General features: G+C 39.2%; 2 protein-coding genes across 3 annotated transcripts; both read left to right on the top strand.

Moving 5' to 3' along the window:
* The first annotated feature begins 4,201 nt into the window (after positions 1–4,201).
* On the top strand, positions 4,202–6,620 carry pus1 (pseudouridine synthase 1). Of its 2 annotated transcripts, none has more exons than XM_035668624.1 (6): positions 4,202–4,556; positions 4,703–4,915; positions 5,004–5,141; positions 5,289–5,391; positions 5,604–6,304; positions 6,397–6,620. In XM_035668624.1, the coding sequence occupies exons 2-6, from the start codon at positions 4,715–4,717 to the stop codon at positions 6,427–6,429; spliced, it is 1,176 nt and encodes a 391-aa protein (XP_035524517.1). In that variant the 5' UTR covers positions 4,202–4,556; positions 4,703–4,714; the 3' UTR covers positions 6,430–6,620. The 2 variants fall into 2 exon arrangements, with proteins under 2 accessions (XP_035524517.1, XP_035524516.1); XM_035668623.1 differs by having other exon boundaries at positions 4,689–4,915.
* A 902-nt stretch (positions 6,621–7,522) lies between these two features.
* Positions 7,523–12,518, top strand: noc4l (nucleolar complex associated 4 homolog). The gene is made up of 15 exons (XM_035667885.1): positions 7,523–7,817; positions 7,924–8,047; positions 8,354–8,460; positions 9,235–9,342; positions 9,502–9,651; positions 9,791–9,893; positions 9,982–10,016; positions 10,110–10,160; positions 10,274–10,385; positions 10,515–10,575; positions 10,764–10,874; positions 11,193–11,356; positions 11,554–11,636; positions 11,837–11,950; positions 12,123–12,518. Exons 1-15 carry the CDS (start codon positions 7,665–7,667, stop codon positions 12,240–12,242), a joined length of 1,596 nt encoding a protein of 531 aa, XP_035523778.1. The 5' UTR covers positions 7,523–7,664; the 3' UTR covers positions 12,243–12,518.
* The last annotated feature ends 1,307 nt before the right edge of the window (positions 12,519–13,825 follow it).

The following is a 13,825-nucleotide window of genomic DNA, read 5'->3' as shown; positions in this document are numbered from 1 at the left end:
GTTTAATGGCGTCTCCAAAGGTTTCATTCATTCATATATATTTTTTCTCTTTCATCAAAGTGTTTCTGCTCTGCTCTTATGCACTGGCTACAAAACAATACAAATGCACAAGTGAGTCATAAGCACTGTATGCAAACAAGGTCGCGGAAGTCTCCTGTAGGGGTCTGTGATGGATTGACGACAGATTTTTTGTAAATCGTTCTCCTTAGCTTGTATCCAAGATATTATTGACTGATTTAGAGACCACTGACATTTGCCGCAGAGATGACACCGTTATAGATTTTGAGCACAATACGAATGGGGAAATATGCTCAAATTTCATTTATATGTATTTTTTATAATACATTTATATAAAAGTACAGCGAAAAAGCAATCCAAACATGTAACATTTTAGTTGATCATGAGACTGTAGTATAAACCGCCTGGCAATGTAAATAGTGTCAACTGCTGTTATGTCTTGAATTTCAATCTGTAATATGGTCCATATAAAATTGAAGAATTGAGATATCTCTTTTTAGTTTCTGTATTCACAAAATATCTGTGTTGTTTTTTTTTTACACATATGGAGCTTCTGTGTAGGCAATTTTATCACAAATTATGAATGATTTCCTGATGAGAAATACAAGTAAAGACTTATGTTAATAAATTATATTGATAACAATATCAGTTTTAATATTGTATCTTTGTCAGTGTTATTGGAATATCGTGTAAGGAATCCCATTCTCTGTCAGACGGACAGGACAGAGCAACAGTGTCAGTGACATAAGACAGTTCTTATCATTTGCTCTGTGGCCTTTTATCATGGTGTCAGAATTTATCTGTTAAAGTAGTGCCAAGAGTTGTCTTTGCAATGATACCATACAGTTAAATTAAGCAGTGACATGTCACTTTTTGCACTGGGACAATATGGAAATATGAAGAAATAATACCTCATATACTAAAAGCAGTCAAAAATATTTTATCCTAGTGCAGACGTTCCTTGCTTGGCTATAACGCTTACCTAATAGGTAACAAAAATAATCCTTTAAGCAGTTAAAATCCCTACAGACGATGAGATATCCTGTGTGAGATGGTTTCTGTCTTTTGCAGCCTACACTATCTGCTGTCTATCTGGAAGTTATTTTCAGACTCTGTGATTAATGTGAGCTGCCACAATCATACTCCTGCTCAATGACAAGGAAAGACTAAATCTGAGCAGCTAGCAGCCTGATATAAAATAAAATAAAATCTTCATCTGAAACTATTGAGGCACAGAACAGCCTGAGATAAGAATGAAAGAATGCAGTGAATGAAAGCCAGGCTCTCTTGGATTATTCAGCTAACATTATTTTTACAGTTTATATTTCATTGTGATTTTTTTTTTAAAGCCAATAATAGATACTTGCAATAAAACAAAAACTTGTGTTTTAAAGGACAATTCCTAGCTGGTTTTATGTGACTACAGTAATAAATGACCCTGTTATAAAAAGATACGGATGACATATAGAGAATGCAGAACATTATTATGATTTAAATGAACAGTGTACAAACATTTACAAAAACAAATGTTAGTTTTGGAACCACATACTATACATTTTAATAAAGTTTATAAATCTAAATGTGCTTAAGTTAGCTTAAAATAGAGGCAAGGTCAGGGTAACTGCAGCCGTTGCAGCGTGCTAAACTTTGAAGATTAATCTAGTGACAAAATGAATCCATTTTGGGAGCAAAGTGATATTCACCATTTCAAACTGAATAGACACTTAACAGTCCACTCTCATTTCACGCAGTGCTGAAAACTGAACACAGAGTCTCAAATAGCAAAAGGATGAAAGTTATAGGTGGACTCACAACGCCTCTCTAATTCCTAATTCGTTGTAGCATTAAAATATGCTTTAAATAAACGAATCATGTGGACTTTTCAAGTCTGAGTTCTGTTATTATTCTGTAGAATTGTAGCATTGTGGTTTAAGCAAATACAAATTATGATGAAACAAGTATTAAAAATGATATATTCTCCTTGTCAATTTCATTCACAGACATCATATTTTATTATATGCTAATTTGCAAATGAAGTCAATCCTTTCTCTTTTCACATTTGACAAATATGTGATATTTATTTTGTTTTAACAGCTTACATAACTCAGCCAGCAGGGCAACAGCTTTAACAGCTGTGGATTTCTTTGCTGGCTGTGTGGATGATTTTTAATAATTATTTTTTTTTGTTATATGTGGGGGCAGAGGCAGCCAGTTCCAGTCCAATCTGATTAAGCCTCTGCTGTGGCTGTTTTTTTTTTTGTACGAAAAGACTGTGGCCAGCTCACACTATGTAGGAGTACAGGTGAGTGTGAGCGTTGCAGGAAAGGTTTGGGTCTGTTTCGGTAGCTTTTTGAAGTGGCTCACTGTGAGGCCAATTCAGTCCTCTTGGAGAGTGTTGAATCCTTCTTTGCACTCACATTGGTGGTGTTTCTTTCTTTTAGACTTCGGATAAGACATCTCAGGACGCTGAGGACAAAAACAGTGCTGGCTTTGTTTATGTCTGACTTCAGGGGAGTTTTCTAAGAGCTTCCAACAGATACAATTAACATGTCACATAAGGGCATATATATATATATATATATATATATTTATTTCCCCACAAGGTTAAGAGACTGTTTTGCTGTTTTGCCATTTGAACCTTAGTAGCCTACTTCAGGGTTATTGTAGGACATCTGACTGGGAACATTTATAATCATCACTGAACTGAAAAAGACTTTCTCTTCACTCAGCGATTTCACAGCTTTTTAATTCTGGGATTTACCTCTCACTTATGCCCCTGTTTTCTTCTGTCAAAGAGAAGGCTATGTAAAGTAATGAAGGCTTATTTAACTAAAAATGCTCCTAATCTGAGCTGTTTCATCCAGCAAAACTGTATCAGCTGCATTACTGGTCTTGAAGAATCACTGTTTCACATTTAGAATCACCACTGTCCAGTAGGACCATCTTTTGTTGGAAAAATGGGCACATGCCTTGTGTGATATGGGACTGTGGCAACCGGGGTTCTTTTCCCATAGCATGTCTATGTTTGGCATTGGGTTTTCAGCAACTAAACTAGTTGATCACCTTATAAGGTGCTTTAAAAAAGTGCAAGTATGCATTTCAAAGCCATCCCAGGATGAGCCGTTTCAAGGTTTGGCCTCTTGGCAACTGGTATTCCTTGTTGTTGTGGACATAAACACCTCTCTGCTCTGGAAGTGCTGAACCTCTTTGCTTCTATAATTTGACTTAAGCGTTTGCGCACATGCATTACACTTACATGAGTCACAGCACATTATGATGAGTGGCTAGTAGATTAATATAGTAAGACTTCTTTATATGGACTAAAAATTATGAAGATTGGCTTGTGCTGTGCATCATGTCTCTGTTTTATACAACAAATCCATATTCATCATAATGTTTTTGGGCTTAAATTGTACAGAAGAGGAATACGGTGATTTGCGCAAAGGTGAGTGGAGGTCTTGGTAAACTTCTAGACACAACCAGCCAGTCCATACAAGGTATTAGCATATAACATGATAAATTGTAGGCTACCCTATATGAAAATGATAAAGAGCAATAAAACTCAGTTGATGTTTGGGCCTGACTGATTTATTGATCCTTGAAGCACACCAGAGAAAAAATGTAATTCAGTCTACATTTTTTTCTTGGTATAACAACATTACATTTACTATGAGAGTCAGTTAAGATTGACGACCATAATCCAAATGTATAGCCTGGTGCCATTTGAATTGAAAAACATATATTCCAAAGCAACTGGATGACTCCTTTATTTGTGTGATTTTGCTGCATTCAAGTGGTCAAACATGTTACTACATGTGGATTTTTTTCTCAAAACTCTCTGTAAACTATATTTCATGTGGTTATTTGTCCTTCAGGTTATTCCTCCACTAAATGTAAACACATAAATCCCTAACTATTACATACTAAATTGACTCCCATAACAACTCTTATGGGACTCTCTGAGAGTTGACTGTATGCTGATATACTGCCAATCTGTGTCTTATATATGAAACATTATATTATATATACATGTGAATGTAAACCATAGGGTTTCAGATAACATTAACAGGGACAACACTGCAGTAAAAGAGGGTCAATACCTTTTTTTTTTTGCATTTACTGCCGTGACGTGTGCAGAAACGAGAACAAGACGAGTCTCGCGATATTTCCAGCAGAGGTCAGAGTTAACATTGGCCATGTGTGTATGTTGCCGCAACTCCTGCAGGACTGTTAGCTACAGCTACTGTTTACACTTTAATTACACATATTTAAGAACATAGTCATTAAACTTTGGGTTACAGGGCAGACTTACGGTCATTAGGGGAGTATATATTTCCTCTGCGGACCCCGTAAAGTTAGCTCCATCTGAGAAACGTGTTCCGCGTTAGCTTCCGTAGTTCAGCTGATGTGCCACTTTGTATCTTTCAGCTGAATGAACTTCTCGTGATGGTTTAGCGTGGCCACTGAGCGTGACATGTTTAAAATCCGACCGCTGTTGAGTGCCTTAGTTAACCACAGACGGACGTTAGAGAGAAACGGTAAGCCAACAAATAACATATTGTTATTAATATTAACATAAGCTTACAGGACACGATGTATTAGCCTACTGCAGGTCCACGGTGGTGTATTAGGGCATCGTTATCGGGGGATATTTGGTGTTATCGTCACAGGTGGCTTCTTTCAGTTGTTCTGCACGATGAGTGAAGGGCCCAGAGATGAGCAGACAGCCAAGATGCTGAAAAGATCCAATGAGGAGAATGAAGACTCTGCCGAGAAGGTGCAGGCTTCCAAAAGAATAAAAGCAGAAGGGGAACACACTGAAGATGAAAAGAAATATCCCAAGAAGAAAGTGGTCCTCCTGATGGCGTACTCTGGAAAGGGATACTATGGCATGCAGGTACATACTGTAGCTGGGTTTCCTCTCTCAGCTCTAAGCACTTCATTTTCTTACATATTGCTAAGTCTAAGTGTTCCCTGCGTTTCAGAGAAATCCTGGAACTTCTCAGTTCAGGACAATTGAAGATGAACTCGTTACTGCACTTATTAAATCTGGTTGCATTCCTGAAAACCACGGAGACAACATGAAGAAGATGTCATTCCAAAGGTGTGCCAGAACAGATAAGGTATGAGTTAATGATTGGGAACTAATGTAATGTAATGTAATAGGTGGTGTTATCATATTTCAACATGAGAAGAGTTTAAATACATCATTATTACTAATATAATAATATCAATATAACAAACTGTGTTGGTGTTTTGGATTTGTTTAGGGCGTATCTGCAGCTGGCCAAGTGGTGTCTCTAAAGCTGTGGTTGATTGAAGACATCGTTGGAAAGATCAATGAGCATCTGCCGCCACAGATCAGAGTGCTCGGTGAGATGTTGGTTCTTGCTAACCTTTATTAATCGCTGAATTAAATATTCAAAAACAAGTCCAAGATGTTGGGATGATGAATGCTAAAGGATAGAATCCGCCCAAACCTCAGGTGATGCTAGTTGCTTCTCATAATCCAGTTTTCTTGATTGAGGCCGAGAGGAGGGGGGGTTATAACATTCAGCAATTAACATTAGCGTTTGTTCCGACAGGTCTTAAGCGTGTGACCCAGAGTTTCAATTCCAAAAACAACTGTGATGCCCGTACATACTCCTATATGCTTCCAACAGTGGCCTTGTCCCCAAAAGACTATGATACTGGGAATATAGCAGCCTTTCGCCTTGAGCCAGAGACACTACAGAGGGTGAACCGTCTGTTCGCGCTCTACAAAGGCACCCATAACTTCCACAACTTCACCTCTCAGAAGGCCGCAACTGACCCCAGTGCCCGCCGCTACATCACAGAGATGTCTTGCGGAGAGCCTTTCATCTGCAGCAACACTGAGTTCGCAGTGATCACTGTGCGAGGCCAGAGCTTTATGCTGCACCAAATCCGCAAGATGATCGGCCTGGTGATTGCGGTGATAAAGGGCTACGCGAAGGAGGAGGTGATGGAGCGTAGCTGGGGACAGGAGAAGGTGGATGTTCCCAAAGCACCAGGTTTGGGGCTGGTCCTGGAAAAGGTTCACTTTGACCGGTACAACAAGCGATTCGGTGGGGACGGGCTGCACGAGCGGCTGGAATGGGACGTGGAGGAGGAGGCGATCAAGGCCTTCAAGGAGGCTCACATCTACCCCACCATTGTTGAGACGGAGTGTCAGGAGGGCTCCATGGTCAGCTGGATGTCCACACTGCCTATCCATGACTTTGAAGCCACGGCTGCTGACACACGAGACAATAAGGACCAGAAACAGGTATCTTAAAGTCATATGGAGTATGAATGTTTGAAATTAAATATCTATTTTGTTACATATTCTTATTCATTGTGGCTCTTCTTTTCCTCCAGGACAACGCAGATGTAGAAAATGCCTCCGATTAGGTCACCTGGTCTGCTGAAAGACAAGACATTTTCTCACCAAAACATACTTTCTTTTGTTGGGAATAAACTTTCTATTTACTATATCTTCCAAGGATAACTTTCATTTTGTGGTATTCAATTCAGCTTCTCTTGTACACATGTTATTAAACAAACTGTAAAAGATAATAAAAAGCCTTTTGTGTTCTTTATTGTTCCCTGATCGTGACATAATGTTCATTTCACCTTGTAACAAATGTGGACGCCCTCTGCCAACCTCTGTGTCAGTCCTAATAGTGCTGGTAGTTAAGATGTCTGTCTTGTAAGCTGACTATTAGTCTGATTCTGATTCTGATATTAAAGAGGAGTCTGGATTTTTTTCATGTATACGTATTTTAATAGTGAATTTCCCCAGTGTGGAATCAATAACGTATACCTTAATAGAATACTAACATACCCATATGTACATGGAAAGAGTAACTGGTTGCTATACTTATTCCCCCTGTCCATACTGGCCTTGAAGCGATTGTACCTTACCACAACTGCACCTGTAAAAATGGTGACAAAATCCATTCTCCGTCTTCCGTGTCATTTTGCATCCGCTGAAGCTAATGTAATGCTTCCACGCTGAGAGTTGGCGCTCATCTAGATTTTGTATAATCTCACTAATCAGTTACAAGGCAAACACGCCTTTTTAATTCATTTTCAGTACATTTTTATTGGCATATATTGGAAGTATGAAAGTCAGCAGTATCAAAAGAAGATACTATAGCATTTACATCAGAGCTACAGTGGTGAATCATGTATTATTTTATTACATCATACAGCTATTGATTCATTTGAATTCCTGTTTTAATCTGAAAATAATGTGTTGACAGAACTTAGCAGAGAGGTACTCGTGTAATTTTTAATAAAAATGTGATACTGCTGTACCCAAGCAATGATTAAATACTGAAGAGATCAAATTTAAGCAAAAACTTCGCCCTCCAGTCACGAGGGGGCGCAACAACAGGTAAGTATTATGGACTAATGTTGCATTCAATGACTTCTGGGTTTACAGTACAGTGGATCTCCTACCTCTCAGCTATGATTGCCGTACTTCTATGGCAGTGAAAGATAATAAAAATACAAATACTTGTAATTACGTACAAGCTTATGCAGCTATATTTATACAATCTACTCTTAAACTAATTTCTAGGATTTGTGCCTTACGTACTGTTTTGTCGGATGTTACGTGAACGGCACATCACTCGGCAAACATGGCGCCGGCCAAAAAACGCAACGTGAGTTCGGCGAAAACAAGCCAACAAAGTGTAAAAACAGCTAAAATCGACTTAAATGGCAAAGTCGAGAGTATACTTGAGAGTAGAAAACAAGCCAACGACGTTTTTGACGTCCTCGAGGTCCTTCAGGTAAAATATACGCCACCCACAACTAAACCCATGCTGGTTAGCCACCCAGTTGTGTTATCTCACCACCTTGCATGTGTTGTTGTGTGTTCTTCGTGTCCGTTTGCAGTCAGAAAAAGAGAAGGATGTTGACAGTGCTGCCGGTGCGTGCGGCAAATTGTTCTGCACCTTGTTGGAGAGGAAGGAGCTCTTCATCGGTAAACTACCTGGAGAGGAGGAGGAAGCGTTGGGGGGTGAGTACAGGCTGATAATTCATCATAATGATTCCAATTCATCTATCAGTGGAGGTTAGAAAGTGTCACACGAACACTGCTGCACCTACAGACACCGGGACAGCACGTTTAAGTCCTTTCATAAACTTAACACACTCACACATGTTATAAATGTCAGTCCTAATTGAATAGCGTCTATAAAAGAGAATGTTTCTACTCTACTTCTGTGGGTTTGACTTGTATAACACAATAACATAGTTACACACACACCCAATAGAGTTGCAGATGCTCTCATCGTCCCGTCTGTCTGTCTGTGTTCTGGCTCAGGGGGGCACAGTGCTGAAGAGAAGTACCGCATGTTCATGAGACACCGTTACAACAGCTGTGTGGAGATGCTGCTTGAGCACCTCACCCATGAACTTCATGGAGTCAAGGTGGGTTGACTGAAAGCTTCAGTGGAGATGGGGCCCATACACACTGGACAAAGAGCCACGCTGCTTTTAATGTAGACATATAGATAGATAGATAGATAGATAGATAGATATACATACTTTATTGATCCCAAGCTGGGAAATTGCAGTGTAGCAGCAGCATTACACCACAGTAACAACACAAGAATTAAAGATAAAAGCAATATAAAAATGTATAAATAAATTGTAGTGCAAATATGTTTGAACAGCTACTGTGGTATGGAGGTCACACATTTACTTTATTCAAATGTAGACTAATATAAGAAAAGGGTCTTGCAGATGAACAACATTTTTCAGACTTGAAGCGACATTGAAGTGAGTATACGTGCAGGAACATTTGTGGCATGGGTTTTTAACTTATTGTGCACAAATGAATGGTTGGCATGATATTACAACACTGGTATTACTGCCAGTATACTTGAGTGAGCACACTCTTTCATAATAACTTTGTTCTCTTTGGCCCTCTTAAATTAACTACTGTCTAGAAGTTTTTATTACTATTGCTGAAAGCCATGAATAGCTGTAGATGACAAAGGGAATCAAGTATTATGTGGTAGATTATTGCCTTTGTTCTTGTGTCGTGGCATACCAGCTCAGGTCCACTGAGGCCAATCAACATTTAGTTGTTAGCTCTCTGATCTTGCAGTAAACAAATCTGTAATGAACCATTATGATGGACCTGAGAAAGGAGATCCAAGTTTGTCTGTCTTTTTTAAATAAATAACTGTTTGGTTACAGGAGAGTGCCCTCTGCTGCCTTATGAAGTTTGCTGCAGCAGAAGGACAGCATCCCCTCGAGGACTTGGACTGGAGTGAACACTACAGCTTTCCAAGAGAACTCATCCTGGTAGGAATTTTTGTCATGCAGCCTGGCCATCAGTGGTGGCGACGATAATATAAATAGCATTAATGTAATTTAATAATTAATTTAATTGAAAACACCAGCCTTTTATTTCATTAGTGGCACAGGCACATTCTGATATTTCTGTTGTCATTTCATGGCCAGGCAGTGGTGGAAAGGCTGCTTTCCAAAACTACAGACAATTCACTGCTCATCTCCAGATTCCAGGAGTTCCTTGAGATGGAGGATGTACGCTATTACGTCATGAGCTCTGTCCGGGAGAATGTGGGCAAAGTCATGGACAAAAGCAAAGGGGTAGGAAAACTCTTGTCTAGTGCTTAGCTCATGTGCTGTAGCTGTGCTTGTTTAATGCTTTCATTGTTACAGTTTGGATGCAGTTCACGTATATTACTTGGTTTGCTGAATACTCTTGGCTTGTCTTGTCCCTCCCCAGGCAGTGATGCCTGTATATCAGACCAATGTGTTCACCCTCGTGTCCAACATCAGTGTGCCCAGCCAGGAGTCAGAGCTCACCAACTTCATGGTCAAACAGGAAGGTGAGAGCTGCTTTTTGACAATGCCATAGTGTGTGTTTCTTTTTTGCTGTGATGCTGAACTGCCACTGTGTGATGTATATTTTTCCAGCCAAGCATGAGGACTGGAAAGCTGCTAAACTGAATGTAAGTAAAATGTTTTTAATCAGACATTCACATTTCTGCTTGTTGTTTAAATGTTTCCTGAATACGATTTTAAAATGTTGTACCTCATTACAGGAACACAAGCGTGTCTTTGAGAAGATGTGGCTGGGCTTTCTCAAGTACAAGGTATTATTAAAAAAAATAAGTTCAAAACATTTTCTACAATCAAAATGTATTGTGTGTAAATATCTACGACACTGTGCACTGTGTCTCATTAATTTCTAATCTCTCTGTTGTAGTTGCCAAGCAACATGTATAAAAAGGTCCTGGTGATCCTCCATGACTCCATTTTGCCCCACATGAGTAAACCCACACTGATGATTGACTTCTTGACTGCTGCCTATGAAGTTGGTAAGTTGTGACAGTACTCAGTGACGTTAAAATAACCATAGTGGTATTTTTTACACCTTTTCTGTGGGATGTATTATTTCTAAAGGGTGATGCTGGTAATCATCATGTTTTTGTCCTTTTTTTAAACAGGTGGCGCTATCAGCCTGCTGGCCCTCAATGGCCTTTTTGTCCTCATACATCAACACAACCTGTGAGTATTTATGTAAGAAATACATAGATTTTGGCCACTTTTTATCGTCACATTAATTACAGTAATATGTAGAAGAAAATGAACGCACACAAATGAACTTAATTCTGAATCTATACAACAGTAAACTCAAAGATATTTCTGAATTACATTAATAGTGTACTCAAGGTTGCGTGTGTGTGTGTTTGCAGAGATTACCCTGATTTCTACAAGAAGTTGTATAATCTGCTTGAGCCTTCTATTTTCCACGTGAAGTACAGAGCACGCTTCTTCCACCTAGCTAACCTCTTCCTTAGCTCCAGGTAAGATCCTTCATGCTTCACTAAATGTTTTTTTTTTTTAATCTTTAGTGTATCAGTTATAGTTGTCTGTCCTCGTCGAGCACTGGACAGGTAAACAGTTGTAGTAAACACTATTTATAGTTGAGCTGCTGCAGTGCTGCAGTAGATTTCCCAGTCCAACCACACCTTTTATTTGTTATCCCCTGATGAGCCTCACTTGTCTACATAAAGGTTAAATTATACTGCAGCAGTAGTGTCTGGGGAGAATCTGTTTTTGATCATAGAAATTACCATAAAAGTTTAAAAATATGTTGTATATGCGTTTGTGCTTACTTCCAGTCACCTGCCGGTATACCTGGTGGCTGCGTTTGCCAAACGCCTGGCTCGCTTGGCTCTCACAGCACCGTCTACAGGCCTCCTCATAGTGCTACCTTTCATCTACAACCTGATCCGTCGCCACCCATCCTGCAGAGTCCTTGTTCACAAGCCCAGCACAGAAGATGGTGAGTCTCCTCTTCTGTTTATGATGGAATTTCTCAACATTTATAATTTCTTACCATTGAACATTTCAGTGGTTTTAGATTCCCAGTCCGGTTTGTTGCAATATAATATTAATATCAAGACAATTTGTAAGAATTTTACTGTGATGTACAATCTTCTTCAATTCATGTATTTGTCCTGTGTCTCTTCCTAATGACAGAGCCTTTGGAAGACCCGTATCTAATGGATGAAGAGGATCCTGCTCAGTGCCGTGCCTTAGAGAGCAGCTTGTGGGAGATTAAGGTGCGTACAGTATGTGACGGTGAATGAATCATCCATGACACAGACTACGACTGAGCTATGACTTGTGCAAGCCAATTGTTTTTGTGTCGTTGATTGGAAAATGTGATGAAGGAATATCACATACATGTAGGAGCCCAACTTAATGGAAAGTATACTTTTATTTAGTAAACTAGAATTTTAATTCTTCTCCTTCCCTGCAGACACTGCAGAAGCATCACCATCCAGATGTGGCCAAAGCCGCTATGTTGATCAACACACCACTGCCAGAAAAAGAGGATGACATTAGCGAGGTGCTGGAGATAACAACATATGAGGTGATGTGACACTTCAAAACTTTACTGGTTTCTTCATGCGTTTGTGTAAAATTTAATAGTTTAGATTCCGCTTAAACAGCAATGCAAGGGAACTTTAAATCTATTATTGCTAATACTCATCTTATAGTCATCTGAGTAGCATAAATAATGTGTCCCATGTTCCTATCCCCAGCTGATGGAGAGAGACTTGAAGCAGTCTCAGATCAAGAACATCCCACTGGAGTTTGAAACTGCCACCCAGTTACTAAAAGGAGTCGGAGATGTGTTAGGACAGCACTTCTGTCTGGATTAAAATAAGTAAATAAAACAAGAAACTGCATTCACAGTGTGGTATGAATTTCTGGGACCAGTTCATCTGCCAAGGTGAATGTTTGCACCAATTTGCCCTGAACAGGAAGGCTGGGACAGGCTTCTCTTCCTAAAAAAAACCTATAAATCCTTCTTTGAGACCAGCACCGGCTAGAACAAGAGAGTAAGAACAACAGTAATACATCTGGAGTTGTGTTATGTTTTTCTCCATGACCATTGATATGTATAGTTTTCATCAATAAAAACATTTTACAAAGCTCATGGTGAATAAACATTTTTTGCACTGTTAAATGTTACCAGTTACATATGAATGGGGTTTGAGTTAGAAGTTGAAGCTTTTACTCCATATTAATTTCTGTACAAGTTTGAATGCTGTATGTGCAAAATGGTCAGTGAAGAACACACAGACACAGTAGTAGTGCATAGTAGCCAGACTGCGCTAAATGTATGGAACTTTAATTGATTTCAGTGAGTCTCACAACTATGGTAGCCATTTTCATTTCCATTCCATATTTCCAGTACACACTATAAGAACAACATTTTCTTAGCAGATTTTGACAACAGTAATACAATTATGATAAAATGTTTGCAAAATATATTTTTTTGTATCAGTTGGCTAGAAAACAGGACGTAGACACAGATTAGCTTGGTGTAAACAACCTTTACAAGGCGAGAATATGTCAGGACTGTATAAAGGCCCCGCACACCAACACAGGTGTTGTCACTCATTCAGGTTATATAAAGTAAGAATGGTGCAGCCATGTTTGAATTTATGTGATATAACCAAACTCCATGAGCTAGCTAAAAGCGAGTTCCCCGCAACAAAATTGCACCTGAGAGCTAGAGATAAAGTATTATGGAATGTTTGTCAATATTTCGAAGGCATATTTATTTATGTATTTATTCAATATTAATTAATAATTAATAATATTAAGTGGCATCCAATAAAGTGCAGCGTAAACACTGTCCGGAGAGGAGCTAATCGGGCTAAGTGAAACCACCATTAAAGTGTGTATGCCAACGACCTAATCACCGGATAATGTCGACATCGTCGTGAGGCCGGTTCTCCCCTCATATCGTGATAACAGGTGAGAGGTTAGCCTTAAATGCTCTTTTCCGTCTCCTGTTTATATTTCACCCTCTTGTTAAGTGTGCCATATGGACACGCAGCAGGCAGCCTTGGGTACAAGAACGCCCTGAGATAAAATTCTGAATCATAACTGACTTCAGTATGAAAAAAGCAAGTCATATCAGGGAGAAGCTTTCCAAAATATGTACTCAGAGACAGGAGCCATGGTTATGTAGTGCAGTGATGTACAGCATCCCTGCCCATAGTTAGTAGTGAGTTTTAGAGTGTTTATGTGTTTATTTTTTTTAAGGCTTATGTTGGATTACAAGGCAGACACATGGCACCAGAGTTAGCCAAACCTGGGATCATAAGAAGCCAGCCAAGATCTCTGTAAGGAGGATGGGAGAAACCAAAGAGCATCACTTGGATGGGTAATAATACTATGGAGTTATTCCTGACAATGTACACTACTTTACTGAAAAACATTGAACTTTATG

Source organism: Morone saxatilis, unplaced genomic scaffold (genome assembly GCF_004916995.1).
Source record: "Morone saxatilis isolate NCDOM2014 unplaced genomic scaffold, NCSU_SB_2.0 Contig21, whole genome shotgun sequence".
NCBI lineage: Eukaryota > Metazoa > Chordata > Actinopteri > Moronidae > Morone > Morone saxatilis.
The sequence above is the reverse complement of the archived record's forward strand: the minus strand, read 5'-3'. Positions and strand labels throughout refer to the sequence as shown.